Here is a 25596-nt window from a genome sequence, read left to right as displayed (position 1 = left end):
ACTCAGCACAAGTCTGACAGGGCAGTGCACAGGGATAAGGACAGCCTGGTGTCTATTACATTCCACGTGGCAGTTTGCACCTGTTTCACAAGTAAAAATGAGGTCAATGCCACCTTTTACTGCAGATACATCAATGAGACAACGCCTTCTTCCTGCCACAATCTCAGCGAAAGCGACTATGAAAATGGGTATCCTTGACTAGAGATCTTTCTCTTTAGTCAAACCCTAACACAATGTAGAGTTATTCACTAAAAAACATCGTTTGCATTTGAAAGAGGGACTAACTTTAAATTCTAAAGAATGTGCCAAGGCCTTGCTATTAACCGAAGAATTTAGGCCATGGGGCCGCTGGGACACCAGGTACACTCCCTGAGGCTATTAATGGAAAAGCTGGTCCGCGAAAATGGGGACAAGACACCAACTTCATAGGGCTATTATGTGGTTGAGATTAAATATGTATAACATGCACAGCATAGTGCCCGGCACACAGTAAACACTAAATGGATTTCCTCCTCCACAGGGTTTAAATAGGAAGCGTTTAGCATTTCTTTTCCATGTGTATATGTGAAATTGGGGAAAGGAGAAAGGATATGTGACAAAGGACAGAAAGAGCCTAAGAGTGGGGAGAATCCTGATACCAGAAGTTTGGACAAGACCTGGATCTAGAAACCTCTCCTGAAGACAAGTAGCCTAGAAAGGACAGAGAAGTCCTCTGGCTGTTTTCCTCAGGACGATTTATTTTCCTCCATCTTATATCAAGACCCTTAGGCACTGATGACATACCCTGACACCTTGAAGAAGTAGGGGAAACAGGAGAGGAATGAGAGGAGGGAGAAAATAGGAAGTCAGCAGCTGAGGGCCAAAAGAAGGTAGAGAAAGCCTGAGGTGGAGTTCCAGTTCTATTTGACATCACCACCCTCTAGCTGGAGCAGTTCAAGCAAGCCCCTTTAGGTGGTCCTACATAACCAAGCTTTCCACAGCTAACAGAACCCCTATGGTTCTCACCCCCAGCTTCACAGAAGCTGGCAAAGATCAGTTATTATTATCCTGCCTCTGCCTCAGTCCTCTAAGGCTCTAAACGGTCTGGTAGCAAGCTCGGCTTCTTCACAATCCCACAGACTGGAAGGGGTCGGAGAGAAAGAACCAGACTTAGAAGAGAGACTGCTCCTCACCTCTAAGGGATCTGCTCCTCTGAGCCCCAGAGGTTCACTACCTTCATTTGATTTGTGTGCTGGGAAGACCCTAGGGTCCAGCTCTGGACTCAGGAGTTCCTGACTTTGGAGCAGAGTCATGACAACACACCTTATCATCAATTGAGTTGTCCTAGGTGGGCAGGACAAGGTTTATGTTTGCATTGAGTAGATACTCAGCCTAACTGGAGAGAATCTGGATAACAGGGAGGTCCATTAGAGAGTCTCTGAGAGGGAAAGACACTCATGTGGCCTCAGAGAGAAGCTCTGAAACCCATCAAGAAAAAGTGACCTGGAAGGACTTGCTTACTTCTGGCCCTCAGCCAGTGCCTGGACTCTCCTCTTGCAGCTCCGGGTCATGGCCTTCAGGATGGCAGCCTCCCTCCACTTGCCTGAGGGGCCTCGGAGGAGGGCTTCCTTCTCAAGCCTCCATGTGGGCTTTCTGAGACCCTGTGTGCATAAAAATGTGGCTTCCTGCCCTTCATGGCAGGGGGGACTTGCATGAGGTTGGGAGATGAAAAGCTGGCATTACAGGGCAGCCTGTGCCTTTCTTTGACTCCCAACCTCTTCAAGCCAAGTTTCCAAATAATAGGGATGGTAACTGCCCAGCGTAGCCGACAGTCCTTTCTAAAGTTACTTGGCAAAAAGCCACCTATTACTTAGCTCTCCACAGAACGGCATGTACCAAGTCGGATCAGTCTTTTGGTGTGTGGGTGGATTAGCTGCTACTTAATACGATAGGGCGGGCCCATTTCCAGTTTGCACCAGACCCCAAGCTGTGTCTTCTCCAAGTACAACACAGCCTCATTTCTCTGTGAAGTTGAACTTGCTTAGATGAGATGGCAAGGACCAGAGGAGGAAGCAATGCCAAAAAAAAAGTTCACAGTGGCTTTTAGGAACATATAGATGAAGCTCCTGGGGAAGGGGCATGCAGGCTGAAGAACTAAATATTTTCTTTTGGCAGGAGGCACAGGGTACAGAATCATTTATCTGTGACTTACTCTAGCTCCTGCTTTACGTATTCTATTTTAGCCCAGGAGGGCAAAAGGGAAAAAAGTTTAAACTTCTGACAAGCATAGAAATTCCTTGATTTTGTTGAAGATCGAGGAAGTCACTGAAAGTGCCTGGAAAGGAAGCAAGACCTCCTGGATTCTAGTTTCAATTTGGCCATTAATTTGTCGTGTGACCTTAGGCAAGTCATTTACCCATTCTGGGCCTCAGTCTCATTATCTTTAAAATGAAAGGCGTACTCATTAGAGAAAGCTGAATGAATGGTATATAAGAACTCTCTATACTATTTTTGCAACTTTCCTATAAGTCTAAATTTATTTTAAAATAAAATGCTTTCTTAAAAAGTGAAAGGGATGGGGCCGGCCCAGTGGCGTAGCGGTAAGTTCACGCACTCTGCTTCGGCGGCCTGGGGTTCGAGGATTCGGATCCCAGGTGCAGACCTACACACCGCTTGCCAGGCCACACTGTGGTAGCATCTCGCATACAAAACATAGAGGGAGATTGGCACAGATGTTAGCCCAGGGACAATCTGTCTTCCTTACACACACACACATAAAAAGTGAAGGGGGTCTACAGACTGTCTCCAACACCCTCTGTGGCTCTAAACCATGATGCTATGTTCTTATTTGCCTCCTTCAGGTGAAATAAGTCTCTTTCCGGCTATCCACATAATATCAAAGCAGAATTTTGCCCACTCCTCCTACCACAGATAAGATGTTGAGTAGCCCTAGCACAAACCTATTTTCTGCTTTTAACGTATTTCACACCCTGGGCAAAAACTGAATTCTCCAAAAACACATTAAAAACACTCCATCCATATTCACTTTGTTCCTGCAAACAAACAAATTCATCCAGTAAGGAAAAGCTGTTTCTGGCAGTCCAACCTTACAGAATCTCAGTTTTTCCCTAGCAACTGGGCTAATTATAACTCCAGCTACCTGGTAACAGCACTAGATTTTCCTGACACAGGCTGGCGGTTTTAAAGCCTTCTCAGCTCTGCGGGTGCCTCCCTTACTGAGAAGGCATCAGAGGAGCTGAGAGACAGAGAGAAGAGAAGCAACTCCCTACTTCAGGGTGAAAGTCCAAAGAGGCTGCAACATCATAGAACTCTGGAGCTGGGAGAGATGTCCAGCTCACCATTTTATACATAAGAACCAGAGGCCCAGAAAAAGTGACTTGTCTTAGCTAGGAACTTGGCAGTCTTCTTGATTGCTTTCCCTCAGTCTTCCCACCCCATCAATCACCAAGTCGTACAGATATTTTACCTCCTAAATATTTCGCAGATCAGTTCCCTCCCCTCTATTCCTATTGCCAGGGCCCTCATTTAGGTCCTCATCATCTCCTGTCTGGCCTGTCTGTCCTCCTGCCTTATCTTCCTTGAGTCCATCATCCCCACCCACCAGAAGGATCTAGCCTGTTCCCTGCTGCTTAAAGCCTATCAATGGCTCCTTATCACCTCAGGATAAAGTCTACACTCTTTAAAACGGCACAAAGGATTGTGCCCTGCATAATCTTCAGCCTCATTCTATACCCAGTACTTAAGTTTAGCAACAGAAAATCACTTATAATTCTCCACACATCCCATATGGTTTCTTGTCTCTAGGTTTTTGCTTCTGGCAAGAGCCCTTTGTTTCCACCCCACCATCCACTGACTAACTAAAGCTTACTTCTCTTTGAAGACAAAACTCAGGGGTCATCTCCTCAAAGAATCCTTTGTAGATTTTCCTTCCATCTACTCTATCCAGTTGAGTTAGAGATGCCGTATGAGTTCCCTTATGCTTTGTGTGCATCTCTATTATTGCTTTTTCACCACATTCTATCACTTGTGTTTTATTCATCTTTAAAGTCCCAACTTCCAGCATAATACTTGGCATATAGTAGGCACCCAATTACTATTTATTAATGGATGAGTGGATAAATCCAAAGCTCTCTATGATCTGTCCTCTGCTTATCTTTCCAGTCACATCTTACCACCACCACAAGTCCTCGATACCACTAGTTCAAGCCATACTGAACAGCTTGAAGTACCGCCAAGCACACAATGCTTTTCCATGCTTCGGTGCCCTTATATATACTTTTTATTCTGCCTCAAATGCTCTTCCCCATTCTTTGTTGTGTTATTATCTTTTAAGATTCAATTCAAATGTCATATGCTTGGCAAGCCCTTTCCTGGTGGATTTTGCCATTCTCCTTAGTACTATAAAGCAAGTTACACATACTTCTTTGGTAGCCCTTATTATATCATTTTTATTTATTTGTTGATATCTTTCTCTACCAGCATCCAACACAGTAGCTCATATATAGTAGATAGTCAATAGACACTTGACTGAATGAATGATGTGTGCAAACATGAGTAAACGAATGGCCACGATGATAATACAAATGAGGGAAACATCTGAGACAGGAATTCAGAATGCTTATCCTTTCAAGTATATCATACTACTTCTATCAGTGTGTAAACCTGGATGTACTTAACTAATAGGAAGAAGACGTGGCTTTTAATAAGTTTATGCAGAATCATGTAGACATAGGTAAGGGGATAACTGAAAGTGGATTAGAATTAAATCAGGCTCCAGAATTTAGTTTTGATTTGTTCCCCAGTGGATGGAAGAAAAGGTTTTAAGTATTTAAAGGAAACAATTTCTTCTTCCCTTCTTCCTTATACATAACATAAAATTTACGATTTTAATCAATTTTTAAGTATATCGTTAGGTGGCATTAAGGTCATTCATATTGTTGTGCAAATGTCCATCTCCAGAACTTTTCCCCAACTGATTGTGCCCATTAAACAATAACTCCCAATCACCCCCCTCCCCCCAGTACCTAGAAACCACCACTCTACTCTCTGTCTCTATGAATTTGACTGCCCAAGATACCTCACATAAGTGGAAACATATAACATTTGTCCTTTTGTGACTGGTTTACTTCACTTAGCATAATGTTCTCAAAGTTCATCCACGTTGTAACATGTGTCAGAATTTCCTTCCTTTTGAAGGCTACATAATATTCCATTGTACTATGTACCCCATTTTGTTTATCCATTCAGCTGTCAATGGACACTTAGGTTGCTTCTACCCTTTTGCTGTTATGAATAACGCTGCTATGAATGTATGTACAAAAATCTGTTCGAGTCCCTGCTTTCACTTCCTTTGGGTATATACCTAGAAGTGGAATTCCTGGATCATCTAATATTCTATGTTTAATTTCTTGAGGCATATCCATACTTTTTTCCACAGCAGCTATACCATTTCATATTTCCAATCAGCTATATACAGTGTTTCCAGTTTCTCCACATCCTGGCTACCATATGTTATTTTCTGGGTTTTTTTTTTTTTAGCCATCCTAATAGGTCTGAAGTTTACATTTTTTAATTTTTTTTTTTTTTTTTGTGAAGAAGACTGGCCCTGAGTGACCATCTGTGGCAATCTTCCTGTATTTTATATGTGGGTCACTGCCACAGCATGGCTTGATGTGTGTGTAGGTCTGTGCCCAGGATCCAAACCCACAAACTCCAGGCCACCAAAGCAGAGTGTGTGAACTTAACCACTATGCCACCAGGCCAGCCCCTAAAAAAATCTTTAACCAAGAACACAAATATTGGCTGCAACTATTTAATGAATAGAGTTTCTCTACTTTCTTCCTACTGCCACTCCCAAAAAGAAAAGGAAATGGACAAGCAGGGCTTCAAAGACCTCAGAAGGTGAGAATGAGGAGTTAGCACACATAGTGTGCACAGATATGAACACACACAGACTATGTTCATACCAGGCTTCCAGGGAACTGTGTAAAAATAGTTTGGCCAAAGTAGTTCTTACTTCTCTTTCTTTACTTATATTTCTCCCCTCTCTACTATACACATTTCTTAAAGTTCATGTAGGTAAAACATGCGGGGCCAGGTGAGGGTAACCTGAGCAGCTATCTAAACAAGATATCCAATTGTAAAAAAGCAGAGTCACCTCTGTTACATATAAGAAGAAACTATTCCACACCCCACCAGCAGCTGCTGCGGTCACTTTAGATAATAATCTGAGAAGGTGCATACTCTCTAGTATGTGTCTGCAGGTACACAGGACTGCAATAATCCTTTATAGTTATTTAGTATCTAACACATTAAAACATGCCTACCTATGGAGAGGAGGACAGGGCAGGAATTCGTGCCTCCACTTCAGGAGACTAAGGCCCAAAGAAGTTGAGACCAAGGCCAACGACATGCAGTAGGCAAAAGTAGATTCAGAATTCAGGTTTTCTGATTGAGTCCAAAACTTGTGTCCCTACACTGTGATATCCCTCAAAGATGTTCGTCCTTCTGTAATAGCCTTCCATTGGCTCGAGGAGAGTTTCATACAGCCTGATGGAGTTCCTTGGGACCTCACTGAACTTTTGGGTGCTTCTTAGCACAGCAAGTCTGCACGTACAGTATTATTCATCATATTGCCCAAAGCCTAAAGAAATCAGGCTAGGACTAAAGAAAATTAACCAGTGAGCCAAAGGAATTTAATAAGGAGAGTAGATCTTAAAAGTTCCCATCAAAAGAAAGGAAATTTGTAACTATGTGTGGTGACAGATGTTAACTAGACTTATTGTGGTGATCTTTTCATAATATGCACATGTCAGATCATCATGCTGCATACTTGAAATGAATATAGTGTTATATGCCAATTATATCTCAATTTAAAAAAAGCTAGGTCTTAAAAATAAAAAACAAGCTGAATTTAGAGCCAGATCAAACTACAGCACAAAGTATTAAACCAAGAAGATAAAAAATTTTGAATTATAACCAATCACAGTGATAATAATAATAATTTTTGTGAAAGCAAAGGACGTTGTACCATTACTAAATACAATATTTTATTTTTTAAAAAAGAAACTTAACAAATCCAGCCTTTCTTATTTATTCTCTTTGAAGAAACATTTGTGTTTGAGGGCGACAGTAGATTTGCTGCAATAGGAACACAGATTATATTATGTTATTTATACCTGGGCAAACTAAAATGGAGAATTGAGATAAATAGGACAAATGGCCCCAAATCCACTATTGAGGGGGAAAAAAACTGATTTTGAATAAAAAAATCATCCAGATCAAATGTGTCCAGTAATTGGACTTACCTGGACAATTTTATCATCTCAGTTTGTCACAATAATGGCAAATATTTCTTGAGGGCTTACAATATGATAGGCATTGTGCTGATTTCAAGTAATTGGCTCACTGACTCCTCCCCCAGACCCTATAAAATAGGTGCTATTACCACACCCAGTTCAGCACAGAGAAACTACAGTATTTGCCCAAGTTAACACAGATAGCAAGTGGTAGAACCAAGATTCCATCTTAGGTCTCTCTGGTTCATCCTCTTAACTACTATACCCAGTGATAGCAGAGTAGTAGAAATGATGAAAACTGCAAGTAAAGTCAGTTGGCTGTTCATCGTGATTTTTAAAATCGAGTAGCAGAAATATGCTATGTATAAGCTTCAAAGTTTGCTCAGGAAAAGTGTTATCCAATCTGAAAGATGAGAAACCACACAGCTCAAAGAAGTCAGGTAGTTTAAGAACCATAAAAAGAATGGAACACAACTCTTTGAATTCCCATCTAAAGGACAGATCCACTTTAACCTTCTACCATCAAATATGTCATATTTAAACATTGACTCTATCTGGTCCAGGATGACAACATTCAGTTTCTCCTGCTGCTTTTGTTATTGGATCTAGCCCTGTCAGGTTTTAAATTCCATTTTTAGAATGGAAGCTTAAATCTTTTTTAAAGCAGCCTTGGGTGATAATAAATTCACACAAGTTTGACAAGTGAGTAGTCATCATGGGGAAAAACACACAGTGAATGGTGGTTGTGTGTGCTGTTTGGGGACTGGGTGTTTACCACACAGCAGTGGATTTCATAAATTCCATGGTCAGGCGTATTTCTAATGGCGGCATCCTCAGCTATCATGAGAATATGCTGGATTAGATAATCAACAGCAACGAGGAAGTCAGCTAAGTTGCCACCCAGAAATTATTTACCAGAGCAGCTGCAGTCCAGAAATGCTAACAAGCCAGTCTCCCTAGGAGTGGGCCATACTCAGCTGTGGACCACTCAGCACTTTCTCACTTTACTTTGCTCCTGAATCAGGAGCTGTATGTTGTGCAATGGTTTTTCCTTTCCTTGCTTCACATGTTCAAAATTGTCTTCCCAAAAAACTGAACCTACAATTAATATTTGCTACCAAGAGGGGGCAGTGGTACTTAATCATACAGGTGTATGCCTCAGTTTATCTGTGCTGAGTGTAAGCAGCCTCCTCCTGTGTGTGTGTGTGTGTGTGTGTTTTAAATTACTTACAAATATTGAAGCTTAAAGGATAGTTTAACTTAAACAGTCAACAGAAAAGTAGCCAATCTCACAGAACCAGTTTTTATGTATAATTTAATACTATTTTATTAACCCATTACTAGTATGAGTCCTAAGATTATTTCTGAGTTCTCTGAACAGCTTAAAAGACAGAAACTCTTAACTCCTTTTTTACTTACTTGCTTGAAGTTGGTACTTGTAGGTTTTCACATAACTCTATCTTACAACTTCTCATACAATTAAACATCCTTGCAGCTTCCTTTACAATTAAGGATTATATCTGTTTTAGTCTCTCCCTCAATCAAGTCTTTAAAGGAAGACTTGCCACTTGGAAAGAGAAAGATTGAACCCTCTCTCCAGGCCTTTTCTCCTAAAGTTTCCCATACTGCCCTTCCCTGCAGCCATCATGGTGAAATGCTTGACTGTCTCTCACAAAGACGTAATTTTCACTCAAGTACAAATATCTCAACAAAAATCTGCCGTAGCAAAAATTCATAAGATGATAAAATAATTACTATTCACAATAGACCTGCATTACATATGTTTCATAAACAGTGTTTTTCTTTAAGAGAACCATGCATGCAGCACCCAGATTATTGCAGATTCTAACTCAGTTGGATGTGATTTAATGTTTTTACTATATTTAAAGAAGTATCCTTCCAAAACTAAAGAAAAATCAAGATAAGTTTGGTCACAGAACAGGGCTCTAAATACCCATCTGAACCACCTGACTTACCATCTGATGCATGGCATGTCACTCTCAAGGTCTCTTCACCAACATTGCTGCTAATTAATCATTCTAACCTGGTGGAATCACAATGTGACTAAAAAGGATGAACGTTAAGACACATTCATGGGAATATCTCAGGGTGATATTAAAAGAGCTAAACCTCTTCCTCATTTTTAAATATCATACTATCACTACTAGTAGGCATGTAACTACTATCCCCTCATATATGTATGAAGCTGTGAGGTTTACAATGTGTTTTGATATAAGACTTCTTATTCAGTCTTTATGGCTGCCATTTATCCATACTCTCAACAAAGAATTTCAGTGCCGGTGGTGCTGTGTGTTATTTTTAATGCCAGTTCTACAGGGGCTAGAACAGGCTGAGAGAGGTTAAGTAACTCGCCTTGGTCCCTTAGTTGTCCAGGGCTCCTGATATGGTCGTTTTCTAATCCTTTGCCATTCCATCAAAATGGAACTGCCGTGGTTTCTATTAATCCCTCATCTCTACGTAGTGTGATAAACTAATTTCAACTGTGATGTTAATGATTGAAAATGGCTTTGCGTGTTATGCTTCCAAAATATAATAAGAGCATTTTAACCTAAGCCTTTAGTGTTCCCCAAATAATCATAGCCAAATGGGATGAGTAATGTGACAGGTGGACTGAACAAAGATTTGGTGAGAAGGGAAAGGAGGGGACACAGTAGCTTGAGACCTCTCAAATCATATGATGCCAGTAGCTGCCTGACTCCTCTGCACTTAGGACTAGGAAGAGATAGGGCCATGTCTACTCCCTGTATGGGACTAATGACAATAGTAGTCTAACAAAAGGGTTGTCACCTCTGCATATGACAATGTCCTGTGACTGCCCCCCAGCTCCTTAATCACACTTCTCCAGGACAGCAATGGTGTCCTCTCACACCCCACCCAAAGCATTCCCTGAAGACTATCTCCTTAGCCAGTGCAGAGCAGAGGGTGAGACCAGATGATTCAAGCAGTCAGTTGATTCAAGCTAAAAATATCCTTTCTCTCAAGTTGTCTAAGAAATTGTCCTTCCTTCTGCCTTGCTTTGGAAACAGTTAATGAGGAAATGCTCCTCCCTCTGCGTAGTGAACAAATTCATTCACTATTCCTACCCTGAGGCAAATACTGTCACTCATCCTGCCCCTCTCTCCATCTCTCTGAGTTACCAACCCTCACTAGGCAATATCCTCCTTGACCCCTGGCGACCCCACTGAGGCACACTCACTATATAGCCACATACAAGAGGAAAGGTCATTCTGGACCAATTTCAGGAAAATTCCAGTTAAAATATGGAAATTCAAGAAAGAAAGAAAATAGGGCTAAATCTCCCAGACTTAGCTGTCCACATTACTTGAATTTACCAAACACTCATTTGGGTTTCATAGACACCAGTTACTCCTCTGAAACAAGATATTTAGTAGCCTGTAATGCTTCCCAAGCTTCTCAACAGGACAGAGCACACATAGACAATGATAATCTTTGTATAGTCTTCTGGTGTAAAGAGCTGGAGATTGAGAATCTCTGATAAAATCAGAGGCAACCAGCTCCAGGTCACTCAGGCTACATCAGAGCTTGTGCAGACACTAAGAAGGCTAAGGAAATCAATATTGTGGTAATCAGTTAGGCAGCTTAATCCTTATAAGCCATAGCCTAATGTCCTCTTACCAAGGTGCTGTCTCGCCCCACCCCCAACTAAGCCAATCTCCTCCATCTTCCTTCCCCACCCCAACCACTCACCCATCAAGCAAGACAGCCCTTCCTTTCAGGGAAGCTGCCATTCCCCCTCCCATCCCGCCTCAGGCCAGCTCCTATTCCATCAGTACCCTTTTCTTCATTCTAAGGTGAACTATGCCTAAGACTGAAATGCCTAAATTCTGTCCTAAAAGCTGATCTGCATAATCATCTTCAAAAGCAAACAAAAATCTCTCAAGGAACAGAAATGTCCTCAGCCCCTGCCCTTGTCTCCAGAGCATCCCTCTCCATCCCCATTGAGCCAGAGCTAGAAGGGGCACTTCTCTAGCGGAACACGTGATCTGGAAACTACTTGCTCCAGAGACATCTCTGGGGCTTGTGTAAAAATGCAAAATTTGAAGCTCCCAGTTACTAAATCAGAATCCCTGTGGGTGAGGCATGGAATCTACATTTTAAACCAGCTCCCAAGGTGATTGTTCTGTTCAATTCCACACCAGAGTTGGAGAGCCTCTGATTTAATCCAGCTTCCTCTCTCTACTGAGAAGGAAAGTAGAAAACAGGCACAAAAGAGGTGAAATGGGTTGTCCAAGGTCACACAGCATTAAGGTGACTAGACCGGGCCTGGAACCCGCCTCCCTGGCTAATTAGCGGAGCAGAGCTAGCAAAAGCCTGGAATATCGATGACTCCGGTGGGTCCGCCACCAGCCCGCGCCGGCGATGAGTCCATAGCCCCTGCACTCACCCGCTTGTAGATGTCCTCCCGGCTGGCCTCATACTTCTGCTGCATGCGCTCCTCCAGGAAGTAGATGCGCAGCTTGAGGCTGAAGTTCTCCTTCTTCAGGTCATTGAGGTGCTGGGACAGAGTGCGATATCCATTAGACATGGTGGGCAACCCATGGGGAGGAGCATGCCCAGTCGCACCCTCACCCCAGGAACTTGGTGCAGCTGCAGGGCAACATGAAGCGAGCCGGCTGGGACGCTGCTGAGGCTACTGCGACATGGCCCTGACGGCTGGCGCTCTCTCGGGGACTTGGGACTGGGCTCACTGTTCTGGGTGCTGGAGCACAGCGCACTTTCCTTTTTTACCTCCGGGAGATATTTGCGGAATCCCTGACAGAGGAACATGCTGCGTGAACTCAGACACAAGTGGTGTAACCTGACTCCAAGCCAGGACTCGGCTGTCACCCTCCCAGAGCCTCCCAGGTCCAACTGCAGGCAGTTAACAGATTCTCAGAAAAAAGAGAGGACTGATCCCGAGAAGCTTCCAGGAAATAGGGAATGGAGTAATTCAAGGTGATGGGGAGGTTGCAAAAAAGAGAAGGAAATGAAGGGGGTGGGGGATGTGAATGGGTATTTAAGTTCCTGGTGGCAGATTTGCACAATAAAATCCAAAGAAGGGTGGCCAGAAGAAAGAAATAAGTTGTTATAGGAAAGAGCACATGTGTACAAAATGGTGACCACATGTCAAATAGCCCCTCTCTGTCAGGCGCAAATCTTAAAGAACTACTAACCGCAGGGGTCTCTAATTTCCTTTGAGGATTCAGACGCTCCCCTCTAATCAGTTCCTTCCCCATTTTCCTCCCTGGAATTTTCAGTCCCTGAGGCAGTAAAATAAATAGGTTTTATTACCAAGCACCTCCCCTCATACACACTACAGCCACCCCTAAAAGAAAGAGTGAATCTTAGAGTTCAGTAGAATCTTTGCAAACTCTGTTTACCAGTCACACAAGCTCACAAAGAGGCAGGGTCACAGGCTCCTCTCCGCAAGGGATGAGGGAAAGAGAGAGGGAGGCGTCAGCCTGGAGCCCAGAGATTTCAGCCAGTCACTGGTTCTTAACTCCGGCACCTGCCAAGTGGAGCCGGGCACTCATCACCAGATCCTGCTCCGAAAGCAATTTAAGACTCTTGAATGACAGGTGCAACATTAGCAGGAAGTATTATTTATACCACACCACACGGGACATTGAAGGTGACTGGGAGACAACCCCACAGCACAGACACCAAACATAGGTTCTCGGCTGGAATAATACTAGGTTCAAAAAAAATTAACATTAACATCTAATGTAAGGGAGACTAAAAACTTTACACTTAATTCCCAAGTACTCAATTATTCCTCCCCAATTCTTCTGCTCTCCCTTCATCTAATTCTTTCTTAACTCTACATAATAATTCCAATCACTATCTCCTGAGGTAGTATGGTGGGTTTGAGAAATATAAAGATGAAGACAGTCCCAACCCTCAAAGAGCTAAGTGGCTATACACACATAGGTATGTGTTTTACACTACAATCCTCCAAGCTTGTGTTATTCAACTTTTTACATTTTATACTGCAATCCAGTACACACACATACACACACACACATAACTGAAGTGGAAGTTTCACAAAGTGATATTACCATCACCATGGTGATACACTTAGATATCATCCATTCCATTTCTCTTTCTGTGAGTGACCCACTGAATTGATTTCATGACCCACTAATAAGCTTCATTCTAAAGTTTGAAAAAAACTGAATCTATGGGAATCCAGAATAAAAAGTGCTTAATTCTTACTGGGATGATGAGAGAAAGCTTCACCTGGAGTTGAACTTGCACTTTGCTTTGACAGATAGAAAAAGTTGAGTGAATAAAGTGGCCCCAGGAGAGCAGAATTAGAAATGGGCATTCTCTCAAATAGATTTGGATTAAAGTAAGGCGACACGTTTCTTACCCTAGACCATGACTTAAGACAAAATATTCCTCATTTAAAAGAAAAATCTACATGTTGTCGACGAAAATAATCCATAACCAATCTATAAATGAAAATTTGGGTGAGTTTATTCTGAGCTAAAATGTGAGGACCATGCCCCAGGGCCTTTCTTCCCCAAGGAAGAAAGGGCACCGAAGAAGTGGGGTGCACAGAGTGGTTATATACCCCCAGAGAGGATGTTTCACATATGATTGAAATGTCCCTTTTACAATAGTCGCGAGACTGCTCTGTCGGCACAGCGATTGATGGACATAGCAGGTAGGTCTGCTGTCTCGGTGAACACAGCAGGGTGGCAGGTCTGTTGTCTCAAGCTGAGTGGTCACAGGTGAGCTGGGTGGTCAAAGGTGAGCACAGCAATCAGTTCCTGGCCTAAGGAAAGATGCTTATCCTTAAGGAAATGCCAATGTGGGGGGAAGTTGTACCTTTATCTCAAGGGCCTTTGTTCTTGCCGTAGTAAATGTTTAAAGCTGATATACAAGGCACGCTCAACGGCCATGGTCAGGCCCTTTTGGAAAAAACAAAGTCAGGCCGAATTAGGTTTACACCGGATGACTTCCTCATATACTCCAATATATCCTATTGCTTGCCATTTCTATTTGTCAATGCTTAAAATTCATTTAGCTATTTTCATTAAATCTGTGCTCTGAGAATAAATTATTTTCATTTAGGCTTAGAGACAGGAAGAGAAAAGTCTAAAGTAAAACTCAGAAGATCCTTTTCTGGTCCCAGTTCTGTTACTAAATAGCTGAATGACCTTGGAAGTGCACTGCTCTGGAGGCCTAACTGCTCTCATTTATAAAACGAAGTGGTTGGAAACTAGGTGAGTTTTAAGGCTCTTTTCTTGGTCTAAGCTCCTAGAGGAATAACCTAGTTATTATCACCTCCATTTTGCACGAGGGGAACCAGGCTGCCAGAGTCTAGATTAGTATTTAATCACGCTTTTGATGTCTACTTGGATTCCTTCATAATATAATTTATTAAAACTTTTATGCAAAGTAAAATTGCATATGAATGCAGGGTATTCTCATCCAACCTACATATCTTTTTCTACACATTAATGCCTATTTTTTCTTGTGCCCAGCGATTCCCTGTTCTCTTATCTCTGTGGCCTCTTTTCTCTGTTTTTTTGCCAGTTCCTTCAAGCAGGTGCTTAAACGATGGTTAGTCGTTAGCTTTCTGATTTTTTCTCTTCACACTTTCTCCCTTAGAGATTTTATCCACTTTTCGGGCTATCACTCTTGCCTCCCGAACAAGCCCCAAGTCTCCAACTGAGTCCCCTCACCCAAGATCTAGCTCTACACATCCAAACGTTTGCTAGATAGTTCAACTGGAATGTCCCATTCTTACAACAAACCACATAGCGAAACCTTTGCAACAGTCTCTATCGTGACTGTCAGAATTCACTCCAGCCATCTTTTCTCTGTATTACAGCTAAAGTAAAGTTTTCAAAACTGAAATCTCATCCTGTTGTCTCCCTTACTTAAAACCCTTCACAGGCATCTCATCACTCTTAGTAAAAGGAAAACCCCTCACATCCCCTCAAGACACCCTGGTTCTTTTTCAAGGCCTAGTTGGAATCCCATGCAAAGACATCCCTGCTTCCTCCGCCTAGAAAGACTCCTTCCTCTTTTGAACTCCTAAGGCAAATATTAACATTCGACAAGCGTTCACATGCTGCCTCATGATACTGCTTTTTATTGTCTTGAAAGGTTATTTACACCTTTTAGAGCTACTTTTCATGTTAAAGCTTACATTAACTTTTCATGTGTTTACATCTCTCCAACTAGTCTGGAAGTTGCCCAAGGAAAGAGTCAATGACTTATGTATCTTTCTATCCTCCTTCAGCTCCCACAACAACCAAGACCTCTCCAATAACATCTATCACCCATGCAGTTTACAGTCACCTCAACCAGACTAGAGTGTTTTGAGGGCTGGCAAGCCATATTCTGTGTCTTTGTATTCTCATTGCATAGTATGGAGGAAGCACTCTCCAAATATGTGTTGAATTAATGAATAGATAAGTATCTCATAAATATTTTACTTTTTGCTGATTTGATTTGTTAAATATGGGTTAGCTTGCTTATATTATTGTTATAACTTTCCAATAATACAGAAAGATTTGTTTTAATAGCTCCAAAGAAACTACATTTGCTAGAATGGTTACTGTAGAAAAATGATTTTTGTTCACTTAAACTTCTAAGTTTATAGGCCCATCTTGACCTTTTTCCTGAACTCCAATCTATATCTGACTTCCTGGTAGAAATCTCCCCTTGATTATAGACATCTCATACTCGTGATACCTGAAATGGAACTCCTGCTGATCTCTCCCATAAGGCCTAAGGCCCTACATAATCTGGAGCTCTCTCATTGCCCTCTCTTTTACTTTCTTCCTACTACTCTCCCTTACACACTCTGCTGTAGCCACAGTTTCTCCTTGCTATTTCTCAAAAACAGCAAGCACCTCCCTCCTCAGAGCCTTTGAGCTTGTTGATCCTTCTGTATGGTACGCTTTCTCTAGATATTTAAAACTGGAACTCACCCTATGCTCAGTCAGCACTCCAATCTCCCTTAATTGTTTTTTTTATTCTATAGTACTATCACCTTCCAAAATATTATGTTGACTTATTTGTCTTGCTTCTTGTCTGTCTCTCCCCACTAGCCTGTAAACTCCATGAGAAAGCCAGGAGTTTTGCCTGTTGTGTTCACTGCTACATCATCAGTACCAAGAATCGTACCTGGTACATAACAGGTGCTCAATAAATATTTGTTGAATAAAAGAATTGAGGAATAATTAACCTGTTAACTTGGAACTCACTGGGTTTAATTCTAATAGAACCCAATCTGTATACAAAATTATGCAGCTGTTCTAGGAGGAAGAGCATATCTAGAGGCATTCCTCTTTAAAAAAAAGATTATTTTATAAGTAAAATAAATTATTCTAACAGACTAATTTTTATACTCAATGCCGAATCTGAACTTTGTATAAAAGTTCTGAACAAATGGGAAATAATATACAACAAATTACAACCAAAGGACAATACGAACTGTACAAATAGTAAAAACTATAGAAATTAGGAAAGAGAGGCTGTCAGGGAAGTTTCCACAGAGAACTGGTGTTTAGCTCCCTTAAAAGATGAATCGAGTTTGGGTAGGCTAAGGGGAGGACACGGGGACATCTGGGCAGGTGGGACTTGAGCAAAGGTGCAGAGGGCTGACTGGATGGAAACAAACGGCACATACTGTCCTGTAATGGGGAACAGACATGATGGGAGTGATGAACCATTTTAGGGAAATCTTGAGTGTCAGGGTGAGGAGCCTGAGTTTGTTCCTCTAGGCAGATCCTGGCCCTCAATTTGGACAAAGAGTGAGGAGAAAGGCCGCAGGGGAGGGCCAGGAACTGCTTACTAAGAAGACTGTTTGGTTTGTTTTTTGCTTATGTTTTGTTTTACTCGTTTGGTTTTTATAGCTTTAACAAACAAATATGCACATACTGGGCTGCACACTAGACCTTCTGGGGGCAGCTCCCATGCCTATATGTTTTGACAGGCTCTGTATTGCTTAGGAAACAAAGAAACACTGAAGGTTCTTGAGCAAGGCACAGGGTTTCCGTCTTTGTTCTTTTTTATATAGTACATCCAAAATCTTTACTCTTCTCTCAAAATATTTTTCCAAATGTTAATAGCTCTCCCCTGCTCTTTCCTTAATTTCTTTTTCCCACCAGTTCTTAATGTATTAGTCTAGACTGGAAATAAGACTTTAATAAGGACTCAATCAATGCCAACAATAGTAGGAGGATTACAACCCAGCTGTTGTATGTCATGCCCCATTAACATAACCAACTGTAAAGTCAGCTTTCAAAAAATCTCAGCTTCACATTTGCTTAACATATTCAGACCCCCCCAGAGAGCTCTTATAATGAAATGCTTGAAAACATAATAATCTCTTACCATTCTCTCAAGAATAAAGTTCCACTCCACTAAAAATGATTAATCATCTTAATTGACACCTTCTTTTCAAGTATAATAAAACTTCTGCAACGTGAGCTCTACTAATTTGATATCTGTGATAATTCATACCTTTACAGTTCATGAAAATAAAAATATCCTTAAACAACTTAATATGGTAAACTTAATAAATAATAGTGAATAGTGAATAGAGAATAGTGTTTTAAGTAACCTTGACACTGTACTGTTCATTTACAAATAGGCAATAAATATTATCGCCATTATGCATGTCATCTAGATGGGGCAGTGCAGCATTGTGGAGAGAGCAAAAGCTTTTGAACTAAGGAGACCTAGGTATTTGCCGATTGTGTAACTTTGGGAAAATTACTTAATAGTAATTAACCGTAGCGAAGGAGCCAGAAGAGTGGGATCTGGGTAGGCTGCTAAGGAGGTTGCAACTGTATCTGTAATGCTAACTTTTGTTTTTGAATCTGAGGCAAATAAAGTGAAAATAATATTTGTTAAAATTTAGATATTGGATACACAGACAAGTGTTTTATTATTTTTTGTACATTCCTGTTTGTGAAACAGCTCATAATTTTAAAAAGCTATTTTATGAGCAAGGAAACTAGGAATTAGAGGGAGGCAGCTACCAATTAGATACAAGGATAAATTCTCCAGCAGAGTTGGATGTCATAAACTTATTGCCACACCTCAGCCATACATTCATACGTCAAATATTTATTGAGCACTTACATTATGAGATAGTAAATCTCCTGTCACAAAAGGGACTCAACCAAAACTAAAGAATAGCTTGTCAGCGATATTGTTAGAAGTCTTCACACGTCAGCTGGGAGTTAGGTCAAGAGAACTTTTAAGATCCTAAACTATCCTGAGATTCTGTGTTCGAAACATGTTTTCTCACAGAAACAAGACTACTAAAGGCAGCACCGACGAGAGCTACCGCTTTTGAAGAATCTCAGAACACCCCACCAGCTTTCCTATAGCAGAGCCCTAAAAGGTAGTGGGAGTCAGCTGCTTTGTGCAGGAAGAGGAAAAGGAGATTAGTGAGCATAAAGGATGTCATATTTTCAAGACAAAAGCAGCAATGATGACTGGGACCCAAGGATGATCCCCAATAGACGATTTAACCTCTAACTTTGCTAACTGTCATATTTTCAAAACAGCTGTATGGGAAGGGCACATAAGCAGCTGGAAAGTATTTCCTGCTCTTTAGCATCCAGTGGAATCCAACCCAGGAACCTAATTTATTTTGGATTGGAGGACAGGGGTAGACAGGAAGGGGTGGGGCAGGGAGGAGGGCGAGGAGGGTTTTTTCCCCACATATAAATATTTTATTTATAATACATCTATGCGTCTGGGAGTCCCTAGGCTTTTCTGATAAAATCTAAATTGCAGGAATAACAGTTTAACTCCTGGCTGTTTTAATGACTTGGACTTGTATTACAAAATTAATTGGATACAGTTACACTGTCCTTACAACAACAATCACCTGCTAGGACTTGACAATTACAAAGCACTTGCACATATATTGTTTCATTCTATCTTGTGAGGTAAGCAGGTTACATATTATTATCCCCATTACTGTAGAGGAAAGTGAGACATCCAGAAGTTAGCTGAGTGGCTCATTTAGAAAGTGGAGGAGCACAGACTACAGCATCCAAGAGTCCGACCCATATTGCATACTCCTCAGGGCCTTAATCATGACAGTAGGGGACTCCTGTGAACTTGGGATTCCCTTGTGACTGATTACGTACTTCTACTTCTACCTTAGGTCCCTGGATCTTTTCAAAAAGTAACCTTCACTATAAATAATCTTCCTTGGGACCCTGGAGGATCTGACCACCTGAACCTATATAAAATATAGCTTTCAAGATAAATAACCAAAAGGTTAAACAGAGTTACCATATGATCCAGCAATTCCACTCCTAGTTATGCACCCAAGAAAACTGAAAACATACGTCCACAAAAATCTTGCATGTGAATGTTTATAGAAGCATTATTCATAATAATCAAAAAGTAGGAACATGCCAAATCTCCATCAACTGATGAATGGAGTTCATCAAAGTTTAGTATATCCATACTGTAGGATATTATTCATCCGTAAAAAGGAATGACATACTGATGCATGTGACAACATGGATGAATCTTGAAAACATACTAATGCGAAAGAAGCTAGGCACAAAAAGTCACACATTGTATGATTCCGTTTATATGAAATGTCCAGAAAAGGCAAATCCATGGAGAAAGAAAGTAGATGAGTGGTTTCCAGGCGCTGGGGGAGGGAGAACGAGGAGTGACTGCTAATGGTATGAGGTTTCTTTGGGGTGATGAAAATGTTCTGTAACTAGATAGTGGTAATTGCTGCACAACAATTTACTGAATTTACTATTTACTATTACTATTTCACATGAATGTATATTTACATAAATGTAAATTCATGTAAATGAATTTAAATATACACTTTAGTGAATATACTAAAACCATGGAACTGTACACTTTAAAAGGATGAATTTTATAGTATGTAAATTATATTTCAATAAAGCTGTTATTTTAAAAAGAAGAAAGAAACCCAAGCTAGGAGAAGTAACTTGCCCAGTCCTTTGCCTTTTACAAAGGATTTTTTTATGATAAAGATCAAACTTCAATTCAATTCAGTTAAAAGCAAATCATTCAGACTGATCATTTCTAAACATTCTGTATATAAATCCTCACGGGATTCTATGTTTTGGCAAGTTAAAAAGCTTCGTTAAAATCCTCAGATTAAACAAAGAAAACATATGATCCACTCTATATTTTGACACAGGAAAAACATACTCATTAGGCTCTCCTGAGGAATATGCACAACTTTTGCAGACTGTTCTAACAAGGAAACGTCAGTCAAAGTCAATCAACTTGGTCTTCCACTCATTAACACAACTTCCACACAGGGTTTCTGCCCAGCGTTCCAAAAGTTAACTGTTGAAGCCTGCATCAGAAAGCATATGGCAAATTCTACAAAGACCCGGATTTTTCCTCTTGGGTTGCACAATAAATAAATCTTTCTTCTGAAACTCTGTTTCTGAAATTCCAACATAATTCCTGAAGTTCGAGAGTCTTTTAAACGCTGAAATATTAATGTCATTCCATTTTCTCCCCTAAAACTCAGAAGCATATTGATATCTATCCTCTACACAGCCTTTTCTTGAAATAACTGGACTGATGACAGAAGAGCTAACAACAGAGCTATTACATCAAGTTGATAAATAAACCCCATCTTAGGCAGCATCACCGTGTGGATAAAGGATAGGATTTAGATGACGTTCCTGCTGCCTTCCCCCACCATAGATACACACCCACACCACCCCCAATCCTGGAATAACAAGGTGTCATCGTCATCATCATATCAGAGCACTGTGAACCATATAAAAACAAAACAAAACAAATAACAACTTCCCTGGACACCAAAAATAAATGGCCCAGCCAGAAATAGTGCTGTCAGAGACGGTTACATGAGCTCCATGGTAGAAACAACAGTTGAACTGCATTGATGCTGGGAACTCCCAAGGACTCATAGTCTCCAAATTAGATTCACCATGAGTTTGGCCCAACCAACACCAGCAGACTTGGTGCTGTTTGTTCACAATTGGTTCAACCCAGGAAGATTATCTGCTGAGCTTCTAGTATTCAGGGGGGCACATAGCAATTTATGGCCTCACCTATTTTTCTGGATTTTCAATAATCCTTTCTCCATCCTTCTCTAGGAAAGAAGGTGATTTCAAAGGTCCAGTTAGGACTTTCTCCAAGCATAAGAGCTAAGAGTTCACAATGATACCATGGGCGACCATGGCTGCAACAATAAGGCTTTGACCAGGAGTAGGGGGTGGATAGGGGAGACGCAGCCAACTTGAACCTCAGTCCACACTCTAGTGCTCCAGTCATGACAAAAAGCCTTCTATCTCTGAACTCACTGTGCTCTCTGCTCCTCCAGGACTTTTCACGGGTAGCAGCGATAGCCTGGAATGTCATTCCTCTTCACCTCCCACTCAGCTCCGACTTAACTATCTCCAACTTGCCCCTAAGGACTTGATTTAGATATTACCTACTAAAGGAAGCCTATCTGAGCCTAAACCCTGGTGAGGGCCCCTCCTGAGTGCTTCCACAGCATTGTGTACCTACCCTTATTATTGGGGCTATCTGTTTGACTGTCTCACCAATTAGATTTAGAGTTCTTTAAGAGCAGAAAGGATCTACTTATTTTTCTTCCAAAAGTGAAAATCACATTACCGGTTTTTGGTTTTTGTTGCTAGTGTATAAACGGCCATAAAAGTACTGCACGTGCCTGTACCAGTTGTTCCCTTTCTCTGTGGATGGCACCACCTAGTAGCGGTTCAAGCAAGAAAGCTTCACATTTATTCATTCAAAACACAACAAAGAAGAAAATAGGCATGCCTACAATGTAGTAGGCACTCCGCTATCGCTATATCTATTAGTGAACGAGAGAAACCCTGTCCCTACTATCATGGAGCTCAGATTCTAACAGAAAAGCCAGACTTTGAACAAGTAACTCATGCGATTAAAGGGAAAGTGCAAGGTACTCTGGAAGTTCACAATGGGTGACATCCCAGCCTGGGATGGGACTGGAGCAATGTAGATCATCTTTGGGCTTCTTCTCCCTCACTGGTTCTACATCCAGTCAATAGCTTGGCCCTGTCACTTCTGCTTCTGGAATCTCTTTGTATTTTATCTCTCCCTGTCTCTCACTCCTATACTATCAGCCCTACCTACCTTTGCCTGGAACGCTGCAGCAGCCTCCTCGCTGCTTAGACTTGACTCCTCCAATCCAGAGTCCATACTGAAGCCAAAGGGATGTTTCTAAAAGAAAAATCTGATCATATTACCTCCCTGTTTAAAAGCTTTCAGCCATTCGCCTATGAGCTCCTGTAAAATTTTAAAAACCTTTATGTAACTTGCAAGGCCCCATATGCTGGCTTCTCTCTCTCTCTTTTTCTCCAGTCTCAACTCTTCTCCACATTCCTTGTACCCATGCTCTAAGACATATTAACTTACTATGGTTCTTTCTTTAATCTGAATCTTGATTCATGCTGTTTCCTTTGTAAGGAACATTCTTCATTCTCCTACTCCCAGCCCATATGAGTGGCTAATTCCTATTCCTCCTTCAAGTCCCTGGTTAGACATAGTTTCCTCTAGGAAACTTTCCCTGAATCCTCCTACCCCCTCAGCCTGAGTTAGGAGTCCCAGCTATACTGTGCAGCACCCTTTACTTTCATCATAATAATGAGTCCAATCTGTTCTAATTGGTGAATCTGTAAACTCTATGACGGCAGGAACCATATTTGCTTATTCACTATTGTATTTTCAGTGTTTGAGACATTATCTTGTATATAGTAAGAGATCTAGAAACATTTGTTGAATGATTAGATGACTAAAATGAACACAAATTATTAAAATTTAGATAATACAGAAAGTTATAAAGAAGGCAAAAATCACAGCTAATTCCACCACTCAGACATAATCACTGTCAATATTTTGGTGCATATCCTTCCCGACATTTCTATTTTTTTTCTCCCTTAAAAACGAGATCTTATTTTATGTAATATTCAGTCAAATTGTTGTTGTTGTTTTGTTGTTTAATCCTAAGCTTGTTATTACGGACACCATTGCAAGTCAGTAGTACATTGCTCTCTGATGTTCTGCTGCATGCATATACCGTAATTGAAATAATGAATCCTCACCTTGATGGATATTAGATTATTTCTAATATTTTATTAGCATAAAGAATACCGAAATAAACATTCATCCTTGAACATATATCTTTGCATACGTTCATACTTGAACACCGTGCATGTAACAGCTAGAACAAGGCCTGGCACACAGGCAGGGTGAAGCCATATAGTGAGTGGATGAGCGGATGAATAATCAAATGCATACAGGGATCAGGTTTGTCCATAGAGAGGCATAAGAATATTGTGGCTAAGAATTCAGGCCCTGGAATCAGGACACTTATGTTGAAATCCCAGCTCTAGCACTTTCTAGCAGTCACTAGTCTTTTCCCTGGCTTCGTCTCCCTCTCTGTATCTGAAGATAACGGTTGCACTAACTTCAAAGAACTGAATAAGATAATGCAAGTCAAGCGCACTCATAGAGCCCAGCACACTGAAGCACTCAATAAACATTGGTATCATTATTTTTGTTATTATTTTAAAAATTTATTATTGGAATGGAAATTCCTCAAGGTCCACAGGAAGAAAGATAGAGCTTCTCTTCACACAGTGAGGAAAAAAGAAAACAGTTCTAACGAGAAAACAGAAAGGAGATAATTAAAAATGAAGAAGAATTATTCTCATTTGAGCTTCATTTTCTCCATGGCAGTGACAGCTCTTTTCCGTGGGAGTAACCATACCTTTCAGAATTTTCAGCGTTTTCAAATTTTTGTGATCTCAGTTTTTTTTTTTTTTTGGTGAGCAAGATTGTCCCTGAGCTAACATCTGTTGCCAATCTTCCCCTTTTCGCTTGAGGAAGATTGGCCCTGAGCTAATGTCTGTGCCAATCTTCCTCTATTTTGTATGTGGGATGCTGCCACAGGATGGCTTGATGAGCAGTGTATAGGTCCGCACAAAGGATCTGAACCTGTGAACCCCAGGCTGCTGAAGCAGAGTGCGCAAATTTAACCACTATGCTACCCAGCCGGCCCCTGTGATTTCCCTTTTTTTTTTTTTTTAACAAAGTTGCTTTATTAATTATATAACCAAACATGGGCTGGTATGTATAACTTTGTGAATTAGAAAAAATGTTTTGTCCCAATATTTAGATTTTAAAAACACATTTGTTTGGCAATTACTCTCATCTTGTGCTACCCCTTCCACTGTTGCCTTAGGGGTTATATAAATTAAATCTTGCGTAATTTAGATTTCTTCTGCCCCTAATCAGATTACATGCTCTTTAAGACTGGTAACTTGTATACTCCTCTATATCCTCTACAGAAGTAAGAATCATTCCTTTTACTCATAGTTCTTAAGAAAAAGATGATTGATTTGATACATATTTTTGGCAATGTTGCTTAAGGAGTGAAAATTTTGCTGAAATTCTGTGGAATGACTGTACGGAATCCTTCTGAAAAGCCATGTTTAAAAAGAAGAAAATCCTGTGCTTATGACTGCTGAAAGTTTAAGATTCTCCTCCTTCCCTTTTCACCTAATAAATTTTGAATGTCTCAAGACACCAGTGAAAACAAAATCAGCATGCTTGGGGCACTGCTGTTTGGAGAGCACAAATGCCATTTTTAAAAAAAAAATGAAAATGCACTTCACCGGTAGCATTCATTTTCCAAGGCTGTAATTTCAGAGAAACACTTAAAAAGCACTGAAATTGCTGGACCCAAAGGCAGCAGGGACATGACCCAGATTCATCTAAACTAGAACAGGAAACCCGGACTGTGATAACTCAAATATCCATAAAGGTAGAAAAGTCCCTTTCAGGACTTTTATTTTCCCCCTACAGGCTTCAAGATCCAAGGGGAAAAATGTGCCAGGATGGGTGGGGCCTCAACAGGCTGACTCACTGTGGTTGGATCCAGACTGCCAGGGAGAGCTGGCTTCGGACTATAATTAGGCAAACACTGCAGCTGGTCTTGCTGGCGTTTCCTTGTTAAAGACGACATTATTAGAAAACGTGTAAACAGGAGAGGGCAGTGGAGGCTCCCTCCAGACCTTACAGCCACGGACCCCGACCCCTCCATGGCTTTTCTGTAGCATCTGCCATTTTGATTCTATGTAGAAAACCAAACCACACACATTCCACCAACGTAACCTCTCCTCTGAATGGTGCTCCAATTCCCCAAGAACCTCAGCAATCACTGGCATTATCTCGGTTCTGTTACTTTAGACCTTATAGCTTTAGG

The 25596-nt window shown here is 41.0% G+C and overlaps 1 protein-coding gene across 12 annotated transcripts in view; it reads right to left on the bottom strand.

Moving 5' to 3' along the window:
* Positions 1-25596, bottom strand: part of PDE4DIP (phosphodiesterase 4D interacting protein) — a 199106-nt gene that overhangs the window by 125979 nt on the left and 47531 nt on the right. For 9 of the 12 annotated variants that reach the window (XR_011494951.1, XR_011494952.1, XM_044749317.2 and 6 more), the window contains exon 1: positions 11725-12092. Coding sequence is in view for 10 of the 12 variants with exons in the window: in XM_044749317.2 (XP_044605252.2) it covers positions 11725-11865 (141 nt within the window). In the remaining 2 variants the exon portion in view is untranslated. Of the gene's footprint in view, positions 1-11724; positions 12093-25596 lie in introns of those variants that run through there. The other 3 variants (XM_044749294.2, XM_044749306.2, XM_070487170.1) reach the window with 1 other exon arrangement.

The sequence above is a fragment of the Equus asinus genome, chromosome 16 (genome assembly GCF_041296235.1).
Source record: "Equus asinus isolate D_3611 breed Donkey chromosome 16, EquAss-T2T_v2, whole genome shotgun sequence".
Lineage (NCBI taxonomy): Eukaryota > Metazoa > Chordata > Mammalia > Perissodactyla > Equidae > Equus > Equus asinus.
The sequence above is the reverse complement of the archived record's forward strand: the minus strand, read 5'-3'. Positions and strand labels throughout refer to the sequence as shown.